We start from the raw sequence: 17,617 nt of genomic DNA, 5'->3' as shown, positions 1-17,617 counted from the left end.
TGAACCCTCAAGAGCACTGGGCTGTTCCACACATTGATCAAAATGCCACTGCTACACCTCAGCTGTAGTATCACTGCACAAACCCAGGACACTCTGCAGCAGGTTAGGAGATGGAATGCACATGGGGCTGCACTGCATCAGGGTTTGCTGCTCTGAAAGAAGATGAGACAAACAAGCCCAGGGTATTTTCCCCCTCCCCTCCCTGTGACCAGGCCAGCTCATGTTCTGGGCAAGCAACAATCAGTAGGACATCACACATGAGCAAACTGAATGACAATCTAATTGAGCTGTGACCAAAATAATCACACTGGAGGGAAGTTGAAGTTTAGAGTCCTTGAACTCGTTATTTCTTACATTAATTTTTATTCCATTTTTTCCGTATTTGATGTGGATCCTTCACCTGTAGCACTAACTCAAACTGAGCTCTGGCTATTTCTGCTGAGCAACCAGAGCTCCAGCACAAGCAGCCATGCACCCTGGTAATGGTGGTTCAGTAGCAGTGGTGCAGGCCCACTGGCCACCCACCTCCTCCTCTGGGCCAGCAAGACACAGAGGAAACCTGGATCTCAAAGAGCAGGAAGGTGAGCAGCCCATGGGGCTTTCCCAGTGGGCTACCAAGCCTGCCTGGACTCAGAGCAGCAGGGTATTTGCTGGGGGAATTGGAAGGCAGGTTTGAAGGGATGGGACCACCAGCAGCGTGCAGAGCAAGGAAGTGCCCCAACTTCAGCTGCCACCCAAACCACTTTTGTGCCTGCCCAGACTGAACAAAGAGCGCCAGTCCAAGTCAAGGCAAGTTTTCCAGCACAAAACCCCGTAACACAACACTTAAGTTACAATTAATGAGCTCTGCAGGGACAAACCCTTGTGCAGCATGAACAACAGCAAGATGAATACGCTCATCTATGCATTCATTCATCTCAGGGAACAGCAGCTGTCAAATCACACACACACTTACTATGCTTTCACTGCCCTGATCTAACTACAAGCAATCCAGCAATTAGCTGGAAAAATGAGTGACAATCCGGCTACAGCAACTGAGTAACAGCCTGTATCCGGGTAAGGCAGCCTCAACTCACTCTGCAGAACTGCTCTTCAGCAAATGGGAAAGACAATGTATTTATTTGATGGGTGTTGTTTCTATGTGACGAAATCATATGCAGCTTATGTCTTTTAAATATAAATGTAAATGACTGACTTAAAAATCACTGCTGGAACACAGAAGCATCTCCTCTATTCCTGAGAAGCAGGTGATCTCCCAAGCTCATCAAGAACCACAGAGGGGTATGTCAGATGCTCAGGCGACCTGACCTCTTCGTATCTTTGACAAGCATTATGATAATCTCAGAATTAGGTGTTAGAGCTTGAACAAAAAGACAAATCCACATTGAAATGATATTAGAGAACATCAAAAAGGCATATCATATTCAAATGCTCCCCCAAAGTTTATAAGAAGCCACAGTCCAGCCTGTCATAGCTTTTTATGGTCCCAAGAAGCACCTGCCAAAGGAACTGCAGGCAAGCCCAAGCATGTTCCTTGGCTACCTGCAGTTTCATCAGGCTGCTTGAGACATTCAAAACAGTATTTCCTTACTAGGAAGAATGATTTATGAGGATTGAGAAATTCAAGGCTGAACCTACGAAGTGAGTCATGGGGACTCACCAGTTGCTTCCCCCACTTCCCTCCCCTCCCATCACACCTTCCAGGCCTAGTCTTGCTCCCACTGAAATCCTGCAGAAAACAATTACCCATTAGCTTAAATACCACACAGCCTTTACTGCAGGCTGAGTGCTGTCTTGCTCACTAAGGGTCTGTATCTGGGCAGAGAAACAACATACTCACCCAGAGACTGTTGGGAGGGAAGCTGGAGCTGCAGACTGCCATTTCTCTTGCTGCTTCAGAAAAGCTTTAGCTTCTTTTGAGGTTGAGTCCACTTCTTTAGTCACTCTGTTGGAGGAAAAGGAGACAAAACAGAGGATAAGGAAGAGCTGTACTCACGACAGCAAAAACAAAGATCCAAGGAAACACAGAAAGAGGTGCAGAAGTCCCCTCACCATCTACACAGACACCACCTCCACCAGTTTCAGGCTGAAGAACAGGCATCCTGTCAAGATTTCATGCCAATGACAAACCCTCCAATATTCATGGCAGAAAAAAGGAAGAATAGCTAATGAGAGCTGGGGGAGGAATGGATTTTTTTTTCTTCAAACAATCAGGAGTGTTTGTTCATTCAAGCAGGCCTGTCTCACTAGCAGCTACTAAAAGCTCTGCTCAGGTCACTGGGGGTAACTCCAGGCTCTTAATTGGACTCTTGATTTCCTCATTTGTGGGTCAGTGAGGCAGCTTTTATGCCACAGCTGTTCTGCTACCCTCATCTCACAGGCTTGGCAACATGTGCATCCCAAACCAGAGCACAGAAACTGGCTTTGGCCATGGGGAATGAGAGGAAAAGTTCTGACAAGGCAGAACACAGAAATTTGCTCTGATTTTCTACTTAAATTTTGTTTGAGGCCCTGAGGGTGCAAATTACTGAACTTTAAAAAATACAGCATCCACAGCAGGGTATAATTTACAAACATGAGAGTGAATCTCTAGAAAACACACTCAGTAATTATTAGAAATCCCAGCTACTTTAGCCCCTCATTTACAATCACCTGCCTCCAGTGACACACTTTCCACACTCTCAGGAGTTCTTAATGAGGTTGCCCTGGTTTGCCAAGCTAATAATTTTGCTCCCTTGTTCCTTGATCCTTGTTAGTCACAGGATCTGCCCTGGTTACAAGTCAGGCTAATCACAGTTTGCCTCCTACTCACCAACCCGACACTGCAGCTTCTATGCAGGAACTGGCTGATGGACATGGATAAACCCAAGTTGCTGCAGACCCAGATGGGTTACTGTTGGGTTGAGCTTCAAGAAGGGAAGCACTGTGGAGTCGTTTGTTAAGCCTGGAGGCACTGACGCCCTGAAATCCCACTTGCATACAACTAGTGCACACATGTCCCCATCCTGACAGCACCCAAAGAAGCTGTTAGGGAAGGGAAACTGTTCCTCCTTCTCTGCATACTGCAAATTCGGTGGAAAAGGCATGTTCAGAAATAAGAATAATTTCTTGTGCTGTACACCTCCTTCTCTGCCTGATCCTGCCAGTGCAGATTAATCCCATTTCCCCCCTGCACTGTCACATGCCTTTCAAACCAGCAGCAGTCACAGGGAGAGAGACAAATCCATGTTATGAATATTTAGAAGTGGGCGCTGATCAGATTGGAAAGAGGTGGGAAATGGGGAAAAACAGTGTAGGAAGAAACAAAAGCCTTGCTACAGCATTGTCACAATTTAGGACATCCCAAATGCACCATCATAGAATGGTTTGGGTTGGAAAGGACCTTAAGATCACCCAGTTCCAACCCCCTGCACGGGCAGTGACACCTTCCACTAGAGCAGGTTGCTCCAAGCCCCGTCCAGCCTGGCCTGGACCAAGGCTCTGTCCAACCTGACTTTGAACACTGCCGGGGATGGGCCAGCCACAGCTTCCTTGGGCAGCCTGTGCCAGGGCCTCAGCACCCTCACAGGGAAGAAATTCTTCCTGATATGTAACTTGAACTTCCCCTGTTTCAGTTTAAAGCCATTCCCCATTTTCGTAACGCTGCAGTCCCTGATGAAGAGTCCCTCCCCAGCATCCTTATAGGCCCCCTTCAGATACTGGAAGCCTGCTATGAGGTCGCCACACAGCTTCTCTTCTCCAGGCTGAACAGCCCCAACTTCCTCAGCCTGTCTTCATATGGGAGGTGCTCAAGCCCCCTTATCAGCCTCATGGCCTCCTTTGGACTTGCTCCAACAGCTCCATGTTTTTCTTATGTTGGGACACAAGAACTGCAGAGAGTACTCAGCAACAGGAGTCACACACCAAAGGTTACTGTACATCCAGTTTCCTTCAACAGAATAAAGTTGGTGTCTTTGTGTTGCAATCAGCCAGAACGCCCCACAATGCTCCCCCAGCCACAAGTGCCAGGTACAGATGAATACAGTCACACAGTCTATTCAGTGTCAAACACAGCAGCCAAATAGCCGGTGCCATGCCCTGCCCAGCTGTGGAGCAGCACCATTTCTCATGCACTCTGCAGTGTTGGTTTCTGGCATGGGCCCCCCTCTTCCCGTCATCCCCTGAACTCTTGTGCCATCAGAGGCATACAAAGAGCACACAAGCAGCCATGAGAAACATCAGGCAGGCCCTGAGCATGCTGGAATTCAAGAGGCGCAGCACAGTAACCACACGCCTGGAAAAAACCCTTTACACTGGCCTTGATACAGCCACAGGACCTGCTCCTAGGTTAGATCCCAGCCAAACCCTGCATGATTCTGGGACCCAAAGAGTGTAGGACCAAGAGAAGGGGTTGGAAAGGAAGCAGCTCAGCTCATACAAGAATAGGGAAATTAAATAGCTTAACAGGGTTTGGACAGGCACAATCCTTAGAGTGTTCAAGGCCAGGATGGATGGGTCTTGGAGCAACCTGCCCTAGTGGAAGGTGTCCCTGCCTGTGGCAGGGGATTGGAACTGGATGAGCTTTAAGGTCCCTTCCAACCCAAACCAGTCTGGGATTCTATGAATGGGGAGCAAGTCTTCAAAGGTTGTAGCAGAGCTTGAATCCTAACTTCATGAGTACTTCCAGCCTCCTTCTCCAACCCAGAGACAAAACTGACTGATGTCTGTCCTGCCTGTTGAGGTAAAAGAAGACATCAAGCTAAGATGCATATGAAAAATGGCTCCAGGGATTTGCTAGCCTGAAGTCTGACAGAATTAGCATGCTGCTGGTTGGACAGGCTCAGCTCTTGGAGCAGAAAGATGTTCAGTCCCAGAAAGGGTGAGAAGAGAGAAACATCTACCTGCTGAGGCCCCTCAACATGATACACAGCCCTTCAATGACAAGGCACTTCAGCTTTGATACTTGTGTCCTCCACCACCTCAAGGTACCAGCAGCAATGGCTGGGTACAGTATGGAACTCCCTTTTTTGCTCCCTTTGGCCTGCCAGCAGCTGCTTTAGCATGTATTTTTGAAGCTGTCCACTGCAGAAACTCAGCTGCAAAGCTGCAGGCAACCTGTTCCAGCAGGACTGGCCAGCTGGGGACAGAGGAATGCACCAGAAATGTAATTAAAAGTGACCTTTCACGGCAATTCCACGACAAGACCCACTGATTTCCTCATAAACTGAAACAAAAGCAGCTCTGAGGCTGGGCTGATGCCAGCAGCAACTACTGAACCACTCCACAGGAGTGACAAGAATATTAAAGGGCTTTACAAGGTATTAATTCAGGTTATGCACATTTCAACCTTTTCCAGATCCCAGGCCAAGAAGTAAAAAAAAAAAATCCTCTGGTCTGCATTATTACGGGACACAATAACTCTCCATGTAGAAACCAAAACATTTCTTGTTCATCATGGGGAGAAATGAGAGCCATTAATCCAGCTGGAAGAAATCACAGTCATTACTAAGGAAAATTACAAGACCTTTCACTTTTAAATACTTGATAAATAACTAATCGTCTGACTGTTTACTGGGATGCTATTCACACATTGTAATCCAGGAATAAACATGAAAATAAGTATATTGTCAGGAACAAAACAAGTAGCTACTGTCTTGCCTGCTTGCAGACCCTGTAATTCACACACAAAACCACTTGCTCTCATCACTTTCCCATAAAGATTTCATTATATCACTATGCTATTAAATTGCATAATAAGACTTTCAAGACACAGAACAGTTATTAATTTTTTTGGACTGTGCTGGAGCCTGGTACACTGACAATGCTACTGTAGAAGGTGCTGTGCAACAGTAAAATAGAAAGGTCTTCCATATACAAAGTTACAAGGAAAACATGCAAGAAACTAGATCACTAAGTCTCTCTGATACTTAAGGGGTGTCCTCCTAACTGAGGACACTCCATCTCTGAACCAAGCTCAAAGTGGTACCCAAGCATTTCAGCATAGTCAAACCCACCCATCCTGCTGTTTTGGTCCCCAGCTATGGGTACGTTACTTCCAACTTCCACTGAAGAACTTGTCACCCTTCCCTTCTTCTTTTCCAACTGAAATGCTGTGACCTACATGCATGGAAAAGGCCCCAGTCATGTAGGCTGGGCACCAAACCAGATAAAGACAAGACACAGGCTGTCCCAGGAGTCATTCTGCTGAGCACACACAGTACTGAACTGTAGCATCCTAATTTAAGAAGTGTTTGACCTGCATTCAGCAGTCTGCCTAGCCACCTAAGCAGCTACCAGGAAGGAGAAATACAGGCTAAAATGAGCACCCTGTTCACACAGCTCCAGCTAATCTGCAAACTGGGGTTAAACCCATATTTTCATGTTTTGGTTCAGTGGCAGAGCAAGTCTGATACACCAGCTTGTCTCTTGTGTTCAGGTCATACAATAGGTGCAGAGTTACCAGGCGTGAAGCAGGTCCTGATCCAGCACATCATACCATTCCTGGTCCCATGGCACACACAGCCCCAGTGCCCCAGGACTCACCCCAGTGCAGTGATCAGGTGCCTCTGCTCTAGCATAGCTGAGCCCAGTCCTGTCTGCAAGAAACAGAGCTAGCATAATGGATGCCAAGGATGCAGTGTCAGGAAAGCACCTGGCTCAGCAGCAAGGTGCCCTGCAAGCCCTTGCAGAACTGAATCAGCAGGGAGGGGAAAAGGAGGCAGGGTCTCTAAGACAGGACAGGGAGCGCTGGGAAAGACAGACAGCCACATCAAGAAGGCTTGAAGGCTTCTGTCCACAGACTGCTGTGTAATAGCAACTTTGTGCATCCCAAATGCCTAAATCTCTCCAACTTACCTCCACGTGGCTCAATACAACTGCATTCTCCTGCTCAAAATGCCTGGTGCACATCAGGCTGAGGAAGCACATGTTGGTATTCAGGTATAAGGGGACTTGGAGCTGAGAAGACAGTTAAGATCCCTAATTGCAGTGGCACAAAGGTACCATCTCTCCTCACCTCCATGTTGAGAAAGGGAGAGCGAGAGTGGAAGCTCTGGAAAATGTCAGCTCTTTACCACTCATACTCAGGACACACAGTCCCCACTTGGGAAACCTGCCTCAGTTTAGACCTGACACAATTATAAGACTTTCCACATGATCTTAATGTTGTTAGCTCAGGGGAATCACAGACCAAGGTGGGGGGAAATGAGGTTAATTATCTCCCCCCACCCCCATATTCCCAGTCTTTGTCTAGCCTCATTAAGTAGTCCTGCATCCTTCTGGAATGATCACTTGAGGAGCAAGCAATACTCGTCTACAGCAGTTGGCAAAAAACTCCTAATCCCTTCTAAGCAAAGAGGAATATTTTGCCAGAATATTTTTTTGGTGGACTCCTGTGCTTGAGCTGCCATGTCCTGGATACCTCCTACAGACAGATCATAGAATCCCAGACTGGTTTGGGTTGGAAGGGACCTTAAAGCTCATCCAGTTCCAAACCCCTGCCACGGGAAGGGACACCTTCCACTAGAGCAGGTTGCTTCAAGCCCTGTCCAACCTGGCCTTGAACACTTGCAGATGCACTGTTGAGAGGCAGGTGATACAGCCTGCAAGAGCCTGAAGCCACTGGAGTTCACTTGTTCAGCACCTTCCAGGAGAGAATTAAGTCCCTGCACAACTAAACCTCCAGGCTACACCTGCCTGCCCACTGGGTATGTATTTACTTTATGCTGGATTGCCTGGTGCAAAGCAAAGAGAGACAAAATTAATAGGTCCCAACACTTTTCTGATTTCAAAGTAAAAGATTTGTTTTCTCCCTTTCAGAAAAAACCCCAACATTCTCCAAAGCTTCAAACCAGGTGGGAGAAGCTGTTCCCTGGGAAACTGAGCCTATTCCCTGAAGCAACACTGGCAAGACCAGGCTGGAGTGACTGATAATTTTGTGGGCTGCCTATCAGCACAGAAGCTGCTGGCTGTTTTTTAAACAGAAACCAATCTCATCAGAGGTCTCCTGGCATCAGGCAAGGGCCATGCTGCTGGCTGGTGCTGCTCCTCATGCACGGTGTGTGCTCTGTACAAGCAGCCAGCCCAGGCTGCACCTCAAACCAATTCATCTGAGAACAGAGATGAACAGTATTTTAACATCAGTAATGCATAAAAAGTACTTTTTGACATCCATATCCTGACCCTGTAAGCCTTGAAGGAAACAACCACTTTTCCATCATCTCCTGTATGACAGATTCTGTGACAGATGTAAAGAAAACAGACGGACAGTGCTGCCACCTGAGATGCTGACCAAGCTGTCAGGCCCCTTTTGGGCTTCTGCTTTCCTGCTTCTGCAACCAGCTCTCTAAATCCAAGGGGAAGTAGCACTGCAGTTACTGAGCTCCCACTGGGCCTTGAAATAGGTAGAGCACAACAAACACAGCTTTTTGGAGTAGCTGACCCCTGCCCAGGGCACAAGGCTTCACCTCCCTGTTGACTGGAGGTTATCCACCCCAGTTTTACATCTCTCCAAGCACTTGGTCTCTGCTTGCTTCTCTGGGTAACTATTCCCTCAGCCAGCCCCATCACACTGCCTAAATATCCAGCCATGCATTTAGCCTTTGAGGCATCCCATAATTTTTATTTGTACCTCTCAAAAGAATTAACTTCAAATTATGGAACACACCCCTGGGTTAAGCAATCCAGGTGAACAGATGTAGCTGCTGTATGTGTGAGCATGGCAGTGTTCTGACCCTGTTAACTACAACTTGCAAGTACACCAAAAGAAAGATAGGTCTCTGCAACCCCACAACTCCTAAAAAGTAGTGCAATGTACATATCATGCATCTATTCTCTTGCTGAAGGAAGGAGTATCATAGAGTCAGAGGTTCAAAATTCACTTACAGCTATGAACTCTGGACACAAAGGTTACACAGATCACAACAAGAGCCAACACACACTACAAAGCAGAAACATTCCCTTGGGAAAAAGGCCAGACTAAGCTTTACTTGGTTTATAATGTGTTAATGAGACAGTAAGGCAGCAAACAGCTTTGCCTTCCCTTCAGGCTAACACAGAAATCCTCTTGCTTCAGAATCTCTTAGTTAACAGGAAGGAAAAAAAAAAAAAAAAAAAAAGTCCACCTTGCAAACTGCATTTCTCATCCCGGGAAACCTGAGGCCCAAGGGCAGCAAAGCAGCTCTGCCAGAATCTCACCAAACAACAAAAGCCCTTTCTGAGCCTGGAGCTGTCAGGAATGACACAGCACTTGGAAGCAAGGGAAACAGGGCAAATAGCAAAATGCTGGGACTGGATATGAGGCCCCTGTGATGCAGTCATGAACAGAGGGACAGAAGATCCCCTTACTAATAGCAAAAGAGCCCCTGAAAGACCTGAAGAGGTTCTAAGCACCTTCTGTATCCAGACTTTTATAAGTCAGGGAACCGTCCGAGAGCCATGTACAGAAACACCTCCTCCCTCACCTGCTGGGGAAGGGTGGGATTTTTACTTACGTATCTCCACACTAACTACACACCATGCAGGCAGAAAGCGCTTGGAAGAACCTGAAGATGGGAGAACACGTTCGGTAATCCAGTTCCCAATGCTGATGTAGCCCCCAGATATCACAGGTTTGAAAGACCTATAAATGCCCAAGTTAATCTGGAGGTTGAGCCATCATTTTGGAGATGCTTTGAGACCCCTCCTACCTTTGGGGATCCCAGCTGAGCCTTCTTTTTCATCACACTGACGACCAGCAGAAATGCACAAACGAAAATAGCACACATCAGTGATTTCCTTAAAAGCATCAAACAGTACTAGATGCGTAAGATGACTTTCACGTGGACATTGCTCCATCATTTCAGAGTTTTCAAAAGCATAGTAAAATAAAGGAAGACAACAGGAGTCAGCATGCTGGTGACAGCCAGATAACGCACTGGACAAAGCTGGCACTACTGTGTCAACACGTTGCAAGTCAGAGCCTCTCTGTGCTTCAGTTCCGCCATCTAAGCAGAAGCCTCATCTGCACAGCTACTAATCAAGATCCTGAATAGAAGCTGTTCATTAGACCATTCCCCTTCTCAAAGCACATGAAGCAAACAGAAACATGATTTACTCCAGAAGCAAATGCTCTGGCTTAGAGTTCTGGCTAGGTTTGCCACTTTGTTTACGAAGTTTTCATTTCTGCAGCTGCCTCTGAGAAAGGCAAATGCCTTCTGGGTGAACCAGCAGACAACATCACTCCTGCTCACACTTAATGACTTCATCCCTGAGCCACTGGCATGCCAATCAGCATAGTACAGCGTTAGAATTCCCTAAGGAATTCTGAAGCATCAAGGAATGGATGCACACAGAGGAAAGGTTATCAAAACATGCCCCCAAGACCCTTTCATGCTTAAGCGTCTTTTGAAAGGTAACATATTCACCTACTGGCTTGCAAAAAACGCCCAAACCAATCAACCATTAAAAAAAATAAATCAATAGCTGTTTTCTAATAGTTGGTTTTAAATTGGAAAAAGCCAATATAAGGTGTGGATAATTGAGGCATGCTCTGATCTCCAAGAGTAACAATAGTTTAAGGACAGGAACAGGCTGACGCCTCCACTCCATTATGCCAAAATCAGCATTTTGCTGCTTGTTTGTAGAAAAGCAACCAGCTGCTTTTTAGACTGCCACCTCTAAACTGCTGTCACAGTGGTATTACATGCGATGCTGAAGGGTTTGATTTGTCTTATGGTCCCAAGGCATCATCCCCAGGCTCCTAATGCTCAGATTAAATTTCTGGAAAAACCTTAAAAGCCAAGGTTTTTGCACTGTGAGCGCCTCATTGAGGTATGTCACTGGAAAGTGGCCAGAATCCATTTCTCTAGAATCCCTTAGCAAAGGAGGGCTAAGGATAAAATCTTACGAACATCTAGTGTCACCGGTCACCAACATGAAACAAAAGTCCTCCGAGAGGCTGTGCTTTGGAGTGGCTTTTTAAGGGGCTACTGAAATTTGTTTGTCTTTTCCTAACATTTCCTTGGTACTGTAGCAAAAGCCATTGCACAAAGCACAACAAAATAAGAGCTGTTTCTTCCTCTGTCACTATTAGTTCAGTTAATTGTCCTCCATATCTAAGCTGCAACACCCATCTACTTCATCTAGTGGAAGTAGCGTATCACTTGCTACCCACCTGGAAAAAAGGCAGGGCTTTGCAAATATAAGGCTTTGGAACACAGATCCTGGTAATGCTCACTTGCCTAATCACTCATACATGAGCAATACAGCAACGGCTTTTGCAAACAAAAACCCAAAAACAAAAAAAAGAAAACCCACACCCAAACAAACAAAAAAAAAAACCCACCCAAAAAAAAAAAACCACCCAAACAAAAAAAAAAAAACCAAACCCCCAAAAACCAACCCCACATATGGAACATGTCTCACACAGATCAGCCTTGATCTGACATGTGCCACACTGCCTAAAACCTCAGTGAGATGCATACCCAAACTACTGATCTTTCTCCTGATCTTAAAAGCAACTGTCCTTCACTCACCATTGCACAAAACCCCATGAGCACAAACCAAATGACCAAGATTCACACCCAGCAAGAAGTGCAAGCATGCTGCTAACCCCTTCCTATTATTCATCCTCTGAATTTCCTGGAAAGCATCACAAAGTAAGGAGAGTTAACGGTATTACATGTTCTCAGTGCTAATTAGCCCAACACATCTGACTGAGCCATGCTGAAACCAGAGAAAAAGAACACAGATGGACAATTACACATTTCTAAAATTGCTCTCTGTGCCAGCTCTAAATCCCAAGACTTGTGGGAGTAAATTCCCTGCTCTTTTTACCCCTTTCCCCTTGAAATACATTAACTCCATCAGCCTCTCCCCACTCCTGCTTGATGCTTGCCAGGAAGAAGCAGAAGCTGCAGCTTCTGTCTTTTCAAGACAGCTACCTTAACTGTCTTGAAAGCAAAGCAATAAAACAGGTATTACTCTCCCAAACTCCTTGGCTTACATCTCATTTATTTCCCAACTTCGTCACATTTGGTTGGTCTCAGTTGTCACACAAGGAGCAGAGAGGATATCACAGCCACTGAGAAGGAAACCAGAGGCTGAACAAGTACTTTGGAAAGCTCAGGCTGTTCTCAGATGTCTAATCTACTTCTCCTGCTGACATTTCCACCTGCTCTCTCCTAGAAAGGGTTGGGATCCAAGGCGTTGAAGCTCAGAAGAGGATAGCAGATCTGGGGTTAGAAACAGTACGCAGTCTAGAACATAGGTGCGTATTCAACAAGCACACAGAAGACCTAAGATTAAAAAAGAAAACCAGTATTTCAGTAATGAGAGGCAGCATCAAGGAATCCCCAAGAAGCAGCGTTGTACAACTGCAGAACACTGAATCATAACCCCAGCACTGCTGCACACAGGTAAGCACTTCTTGCCCTGAGGGAGTAGATCAGCCCTTAACCAGCTCTGCACAGCTCTCCAGAGTAGCTCATCAAGGTGAAGAGTCCAGCAGCGCAGCTAACACCACAGACTGGGCTCAAACCTCACCACCTCACTCAACCAGGCCTAAGCTAAAGGATACGTTGACCTTGATGACTTTGTGGGACACCAAAACCCCCAAACTTTGGCCATGGCCTGTAGCCCTGCCCACACAATTCCCATTGTCAATGTCCTTTCTGTACAAAGCATGTCTGTAATACTAACTGAGAAAGGGCTGCTACTAGCACAGGAAAGCCTCCTGACAAGAACCTGCCCCCAGCCACCTCACTTCTCCTGCTCAAAAAATCATGAATTTCACCACCAAAACACACCAATCCAACTTAAGGTCCTTAAGTTCTAACTTCAGAACAATCTCCTCTGAATAATCTTTTTTTCTTGATTCCCTGAGGTAGGCGGAAAACTGTGCACCAGCAACACAGAATGAGCAAGGAGTTTGTGGTTTTTCTTTTTTTTTTTTCCTCAGACACATCCTAGATGTTAACCATTTACAAACAGTAACGAATGAAAATCGATTCTCTTTCACCCCACACTTCAACTGTGGCAGATGAAATATAAACTTACATCACTAGGGTTTTTACCGGTTCAGGTTGATAACTATTTGGTTATTAATCAGATACTTTATGTATCTCTTTAAAAGCCTTATATTTTGCCTTTATGATGCAACAGCTGCACTATGAACCATCACCTTCCCTAACCTGAACACAAGCTGCCTCTCAGCTCTGCTCAGCACCCGTAGCCAATAAAACTTGTTTCCTCACAGGACAGTGGACACACAAATAGAAGCAGTCATACTGCAGTAGACCAGAGGCTATTGCAGGTCACAAATCCAGTCTTCCACAAGAGTCAACAGCAGAGAGCCCTTATCCAGAGAAGAAGTTCATGTCTCGCACAGAACAGCCCCGACAAATTTATCTGACATGCGCTTGCACAGTTCCTTTTACAAAACTATATAAACATTAATTATACCCAGAAGGGAGTCACACACTCAGCATGATGCTGCTTATTGTCTAGTATGTTTGGCACTGGCCCTTCCAGTTTGATTAGATGTATGCTATGCACAAGTTCAGCTTGAACCCCTGGGTATCCTGAGCCATGGCATCTAGGAGCCCTGATAAGTCAGTGGCTGTCAGCAACTCCAGCATGCCTCAGTTTTCATATTCCCAAAGGGGGAATAACACCACCTCTTTAAGAAGTGCTGTGAGATACATGGACAGAAAGTTCTGTAGGAAAGCTAAGGATTTTCCCTCTTTTTATGTGTAAAGCCTTCAAGAACTTCAAAAACATCAGAGAGCTTTCTGCTCCCTTATATATACCTCTACACTAAATGCCTCATTAAAACTCACCTAAAAGCAATCTAAAAAAACCCAAACAATATCTGTGGAATTGGGTCATCATCTGTCCCTCGGAGCAAGATCATAAGTCAGATGGTTTTCATGGCTGTGAATTCAAGCTAAGAGCTCTCCCAGCAAGCGCACGGTGCCGGACTTGCTGCCCCACCAAACACGGGCATCCCAGCACCAACTTCCAAAGCAACAGTAAGCTTTAACTGGGCAAACACCAAAGAATACTTTCAGAAGCAGCCCAAATTAATCAGGAAATAGGCACTTAAGAAACAGATAGATTATGGAGCTCAACCTGAAAAGATGAGCTTCAGTCAAACTCAGCAAAATCTCACACATCTGCTCAGCCTTCACATATGAAAGTAACATTTATCCATTATGCAAGGTCCCACAGTAAACCTACAGTTCCCTGCCTGTACATGCTTCTGGGTCAGGGCTCTGCTCTGGCAGTTTGTGACTCTGCAGTAAGAATGATGCCTTCAGCATGCTTGAAAGTTCTCGCCCTAGGTGTGGCAAGAAGCCCAGAATTGCTCACATCACAGGAACACCTGACAGACATGTGAGTGCTGAAAGAAACAGGTTCCAGGTGGGCAAACGCAGTGAAGAAGCTCAAGAAGAAAACTCAAGGGTTAATGCAAAATCTGATCTGCAAGCCCTCCAGGGTCAGGAGCAATTGCTTCTGAGAAGTCAGCTATTTACCATCTATCTACAGTAGTGAGGACTGAGCAGGAAGGGAACACAGTGCAGAGGCCTGAGGCCATTGCCCGACTTGCAGGGAGTCTTTCTACATCCCAGACTAGCGCTCCTGAAGAAGACAGCCTTGAGGGAAAGCAAAGGGAGCTGTGACAGGAACACCCTGGCAGATTTCAGGAAAAGAGCAGGGTTCTCCCCAGTTACAGATGGAGAGTGGAGCCCTGCTATGGGTTTGCTTTGGCTTGGCTGCTTTATTCAGGCACAAAGGGAAGCGTTCAAGGGTCCCTGAAGCAGCACAAGCCAGTTTTGCCAACACAACATAACACTCACATTACAGAATGACAATTCACCAGTACCAGGACAACATTCCCAGCAGCAGAATAACCCAAGTGTGTAAAGCTCTCGATTTTAAACCTCACGAACACATGCAAGAAATAGGAAGCTTCTAGATTTGAATCCTTTACTTGGAATTTGCAAAGTAAGAACAAAGCAGGGTGTCACACAAGCTTCCCATTCCTGAATTAGCACCCAAGCCACTCACCATTCCTCCTCTCCATTTTGTTTTGCTTCCCACAAGCCAAATGAAGGTGCACAGAAGATGTTTCAAACTAAAACCTAGTCTTCGTTTGAAACCTACTACTTTCAAAACTAAAACCTCACTTTGCTCTTCCCCCGCAAGCTGTTACGCTGCCTGCAGTGAACACCAGGGGGGGCTGGGTCAGCTCTGTTTATAAGAGCCCATGTTCTGCTGCAGTCCTGGATGGGCACAAAGTTGACTTTCTTTGAAGGAGCACAGAACCATTTTACTACACTACGCACAACAGCAATTTAAAGAAAGCCAAGGGCCAAAGCAGTTTGGAGTGTCAAAGAGAAAACAGCCTCATCATAAAGCAATTACATTTTGCAACAGATAAACCGTGGCACCAGGGATGCAATTCCCTATTAATGCAACCACATGTCCTGTATTGTGAGGCAAGTTCATAAACCAGAGGCTTCAAAGGAGCTTTGATCTCCTCTGTCAGGGAGAAACTACTTGAACTTCCATTTAGATGCTGAACTACCTTTGCAAATTGCTCCCACTGCCCACAATTACAGCCATCTGCATGACAGTCACCTGCTGCTCCTAATCTATTTAACACCAGGGAGGAATGAAAAGCAGACAGAAAAGTCACAACTGGAAAACACAGGTAAAAGATTGTTTCTAGTTCCAGGATTCAAAAGCTTTGGTTTTACAAGCTAATGCTAAATCATGTATTCTCTAAAATTAAAAGCCGCTACATTTGATTCTTTATTTGGCGATTGGTAAATTGTGATACTCTGAGCCTAAAGATCCAGCATTAGCAACTGACACAAGCACAGACTAATCAAAATGGACAATAAGCGCAACAATTACCTATAGGGGAGCTGACAGCTTAAAGAGGAAGGTCTTTCACTGTTCTAGTATAGCCCTGCAGTTGGGAGGTATCTTTCAAGAGACTTCTGCTACTCCAATCATGCAAGAAGATTATACCATCTTCTTACAGGAGAAAATTAACTGTTCTGCAACATGAGATCAGGGCTAAATGATCTTCTGTTAAGAGCTTCAGTAAGCAGACTGTCAAAATTTGTGCTCTGAATCTATCAGTGCTTAAATACTGACCTAAATTCTTCTCAAGCTTTCAAAAGAGCAACATTCAAAAGTAGCCTCAAACCATTTAGAAAGGCACACAACAGAGGCAGCTCTCTCATTTCACTTCTTTTGGTCCAGAAACACACACAACTGCACATGCACAACTACCATGTGTTGGCCTTTATAAACTACAACGTGCCAGCTGCTTCACCAGGCATGGAAGTCAGCCTTTGGTATGCAGAGCATTTGCATACTTTAGGGTAGTGCAAAGACAACCTCCCGCTATTCAACAGGAAAAGCAGCCCTCTGGCCCTGACATACTGCCACTACGGGAAAGTAGCAGTCACTGTAAGCAGTGGTAACTCCTTGTATTCTACCCAGAGCTAACAGTGTAATGCATGTGAGATGTGAGATGTAGCAAACAACACAAAAGCTTCAGCTTTGACTATCACAAAAAATCATGGCGGCAAAAAACACTGAAGGATTTTTCTGCTATCAAAGGAAGTAGCATGTTGTAACTCTGGCACCAGCAGAAAACAGTCCCCAGAGCTTGCTGCAGTGTCTGTGGCTGGCTCTGTAACCTGTTGATACAACGGCTGCTGTAAACAAAACCCGCATCACCCTTGGTGGTTTTTGCAGGATTACAGTCTCCTGTCATCTTTTTTTCTCCAGCTTTTGTCTACTTGATCAAAAATTAGTAGAAACTTGTATCGATTCCTTTCCAGTGCCCAAGGGAAACCACACTGAGCAGTACAAAGGACACTAGAAAAGCAACTGGTGCAGAAAAATCTGCCTTTAGCTAACTTAGCTACAGCTATAAAAAACCTACAGATAAGATACTGATGTCAAAAGCACAAACTCAGCAGCTTAGGATCCCTGGATATGTTCTGTTCACAAGGCAAGCCACTTTTTGAAGGACAGAGGAAGTTTCCCTAACCACTCCAACTAATATTACTGATAAAAGCAAGAGCATCACTGGCAAACTGAATCTGTAACCACCATGCAAAATCTACAATGCCAGAAGCAGATCAACCCCTGAGTAATTCTAGGCTTATCATAATTATCTGTGGCTTCTTTCCTTTTCCCTAGAAAGAGGTAAACAACAAGGTTCAAGGCAGATGTTTTTGCTAGCTCTCTGCTTTAAAGGGTCCTATATTTCACAAAAAATTGCACAAAAAAGTAATTCCGTTCCACAAGTGGAAGACTCCTGTTCTGAAGGAAGCCCACAAGGTGAGCTTCCCTGTAAATCAACCCCCTCCTTTAAGTCATACACATCTATGCTCATGTTAGGACATGACACTCAACCTACAACACACAGATCGTCATGCCCAGGCTTTAAATAAGATTGCATGCTGATTTCCTGCAACCCCAGAGCACCAGGAATGCAGTTCTGCTGTATGTCATCTAGTAATACATCAGAACACAACATGGCTTTTGTATGCTGGCCCTGTGATCCTACAGCATTGGCTGTTCTCACCCAGCAGAACATTGTGTTTGAACAGGAAAAAAACCCAGGAAAATC

General features: G+C 45.5%; 1 protein-coding gene across 1 annotated transcript in view; it reads right to left on the bottom strand.

Annotated features, from left to right (window-relative positions):
* CFDP1 (craniofacial development protein 1) overlaps positions 1-17,617 on the bottom strand; it is a gene marked incomplete at its 5' end in the record, with an annotated part of 65,794 nt that overhangs the window by 44,737 nt on the left and 3,440 nt on the right. Inside the window, one exon of the mRNA XM_010017238.1 lies at positions 1,841-1,945. Within this exon, the coding sequence (XP_010015540.1) occupies positions 1,841-1,945 (105 nt within the window). The remainder of the gene's footprint in view (positions 1-1,840; positions 1,946-17,617) is intronic.

This window comes from Nestor notabilis, unplaced genomic scaffold (assembly GCF_000696875.1).
Source record: "Nestor notabilis isolate BGI_N333 unplaced genomic scaffold, ASM69687v1 scaffold10416, whole genome shotgun sequence".
Lineage (NCBI taxonomy): Eukaryota > Metazoa > Chordata > Aves > Psittaciformes > Psittacidae > Nestor > Nestor notabilis.
The sequence above is the reverse complement of the archived record's forward strand: the minus strand, read 5'-3'. Positions and strand labels throughout refer to the sequence as shown.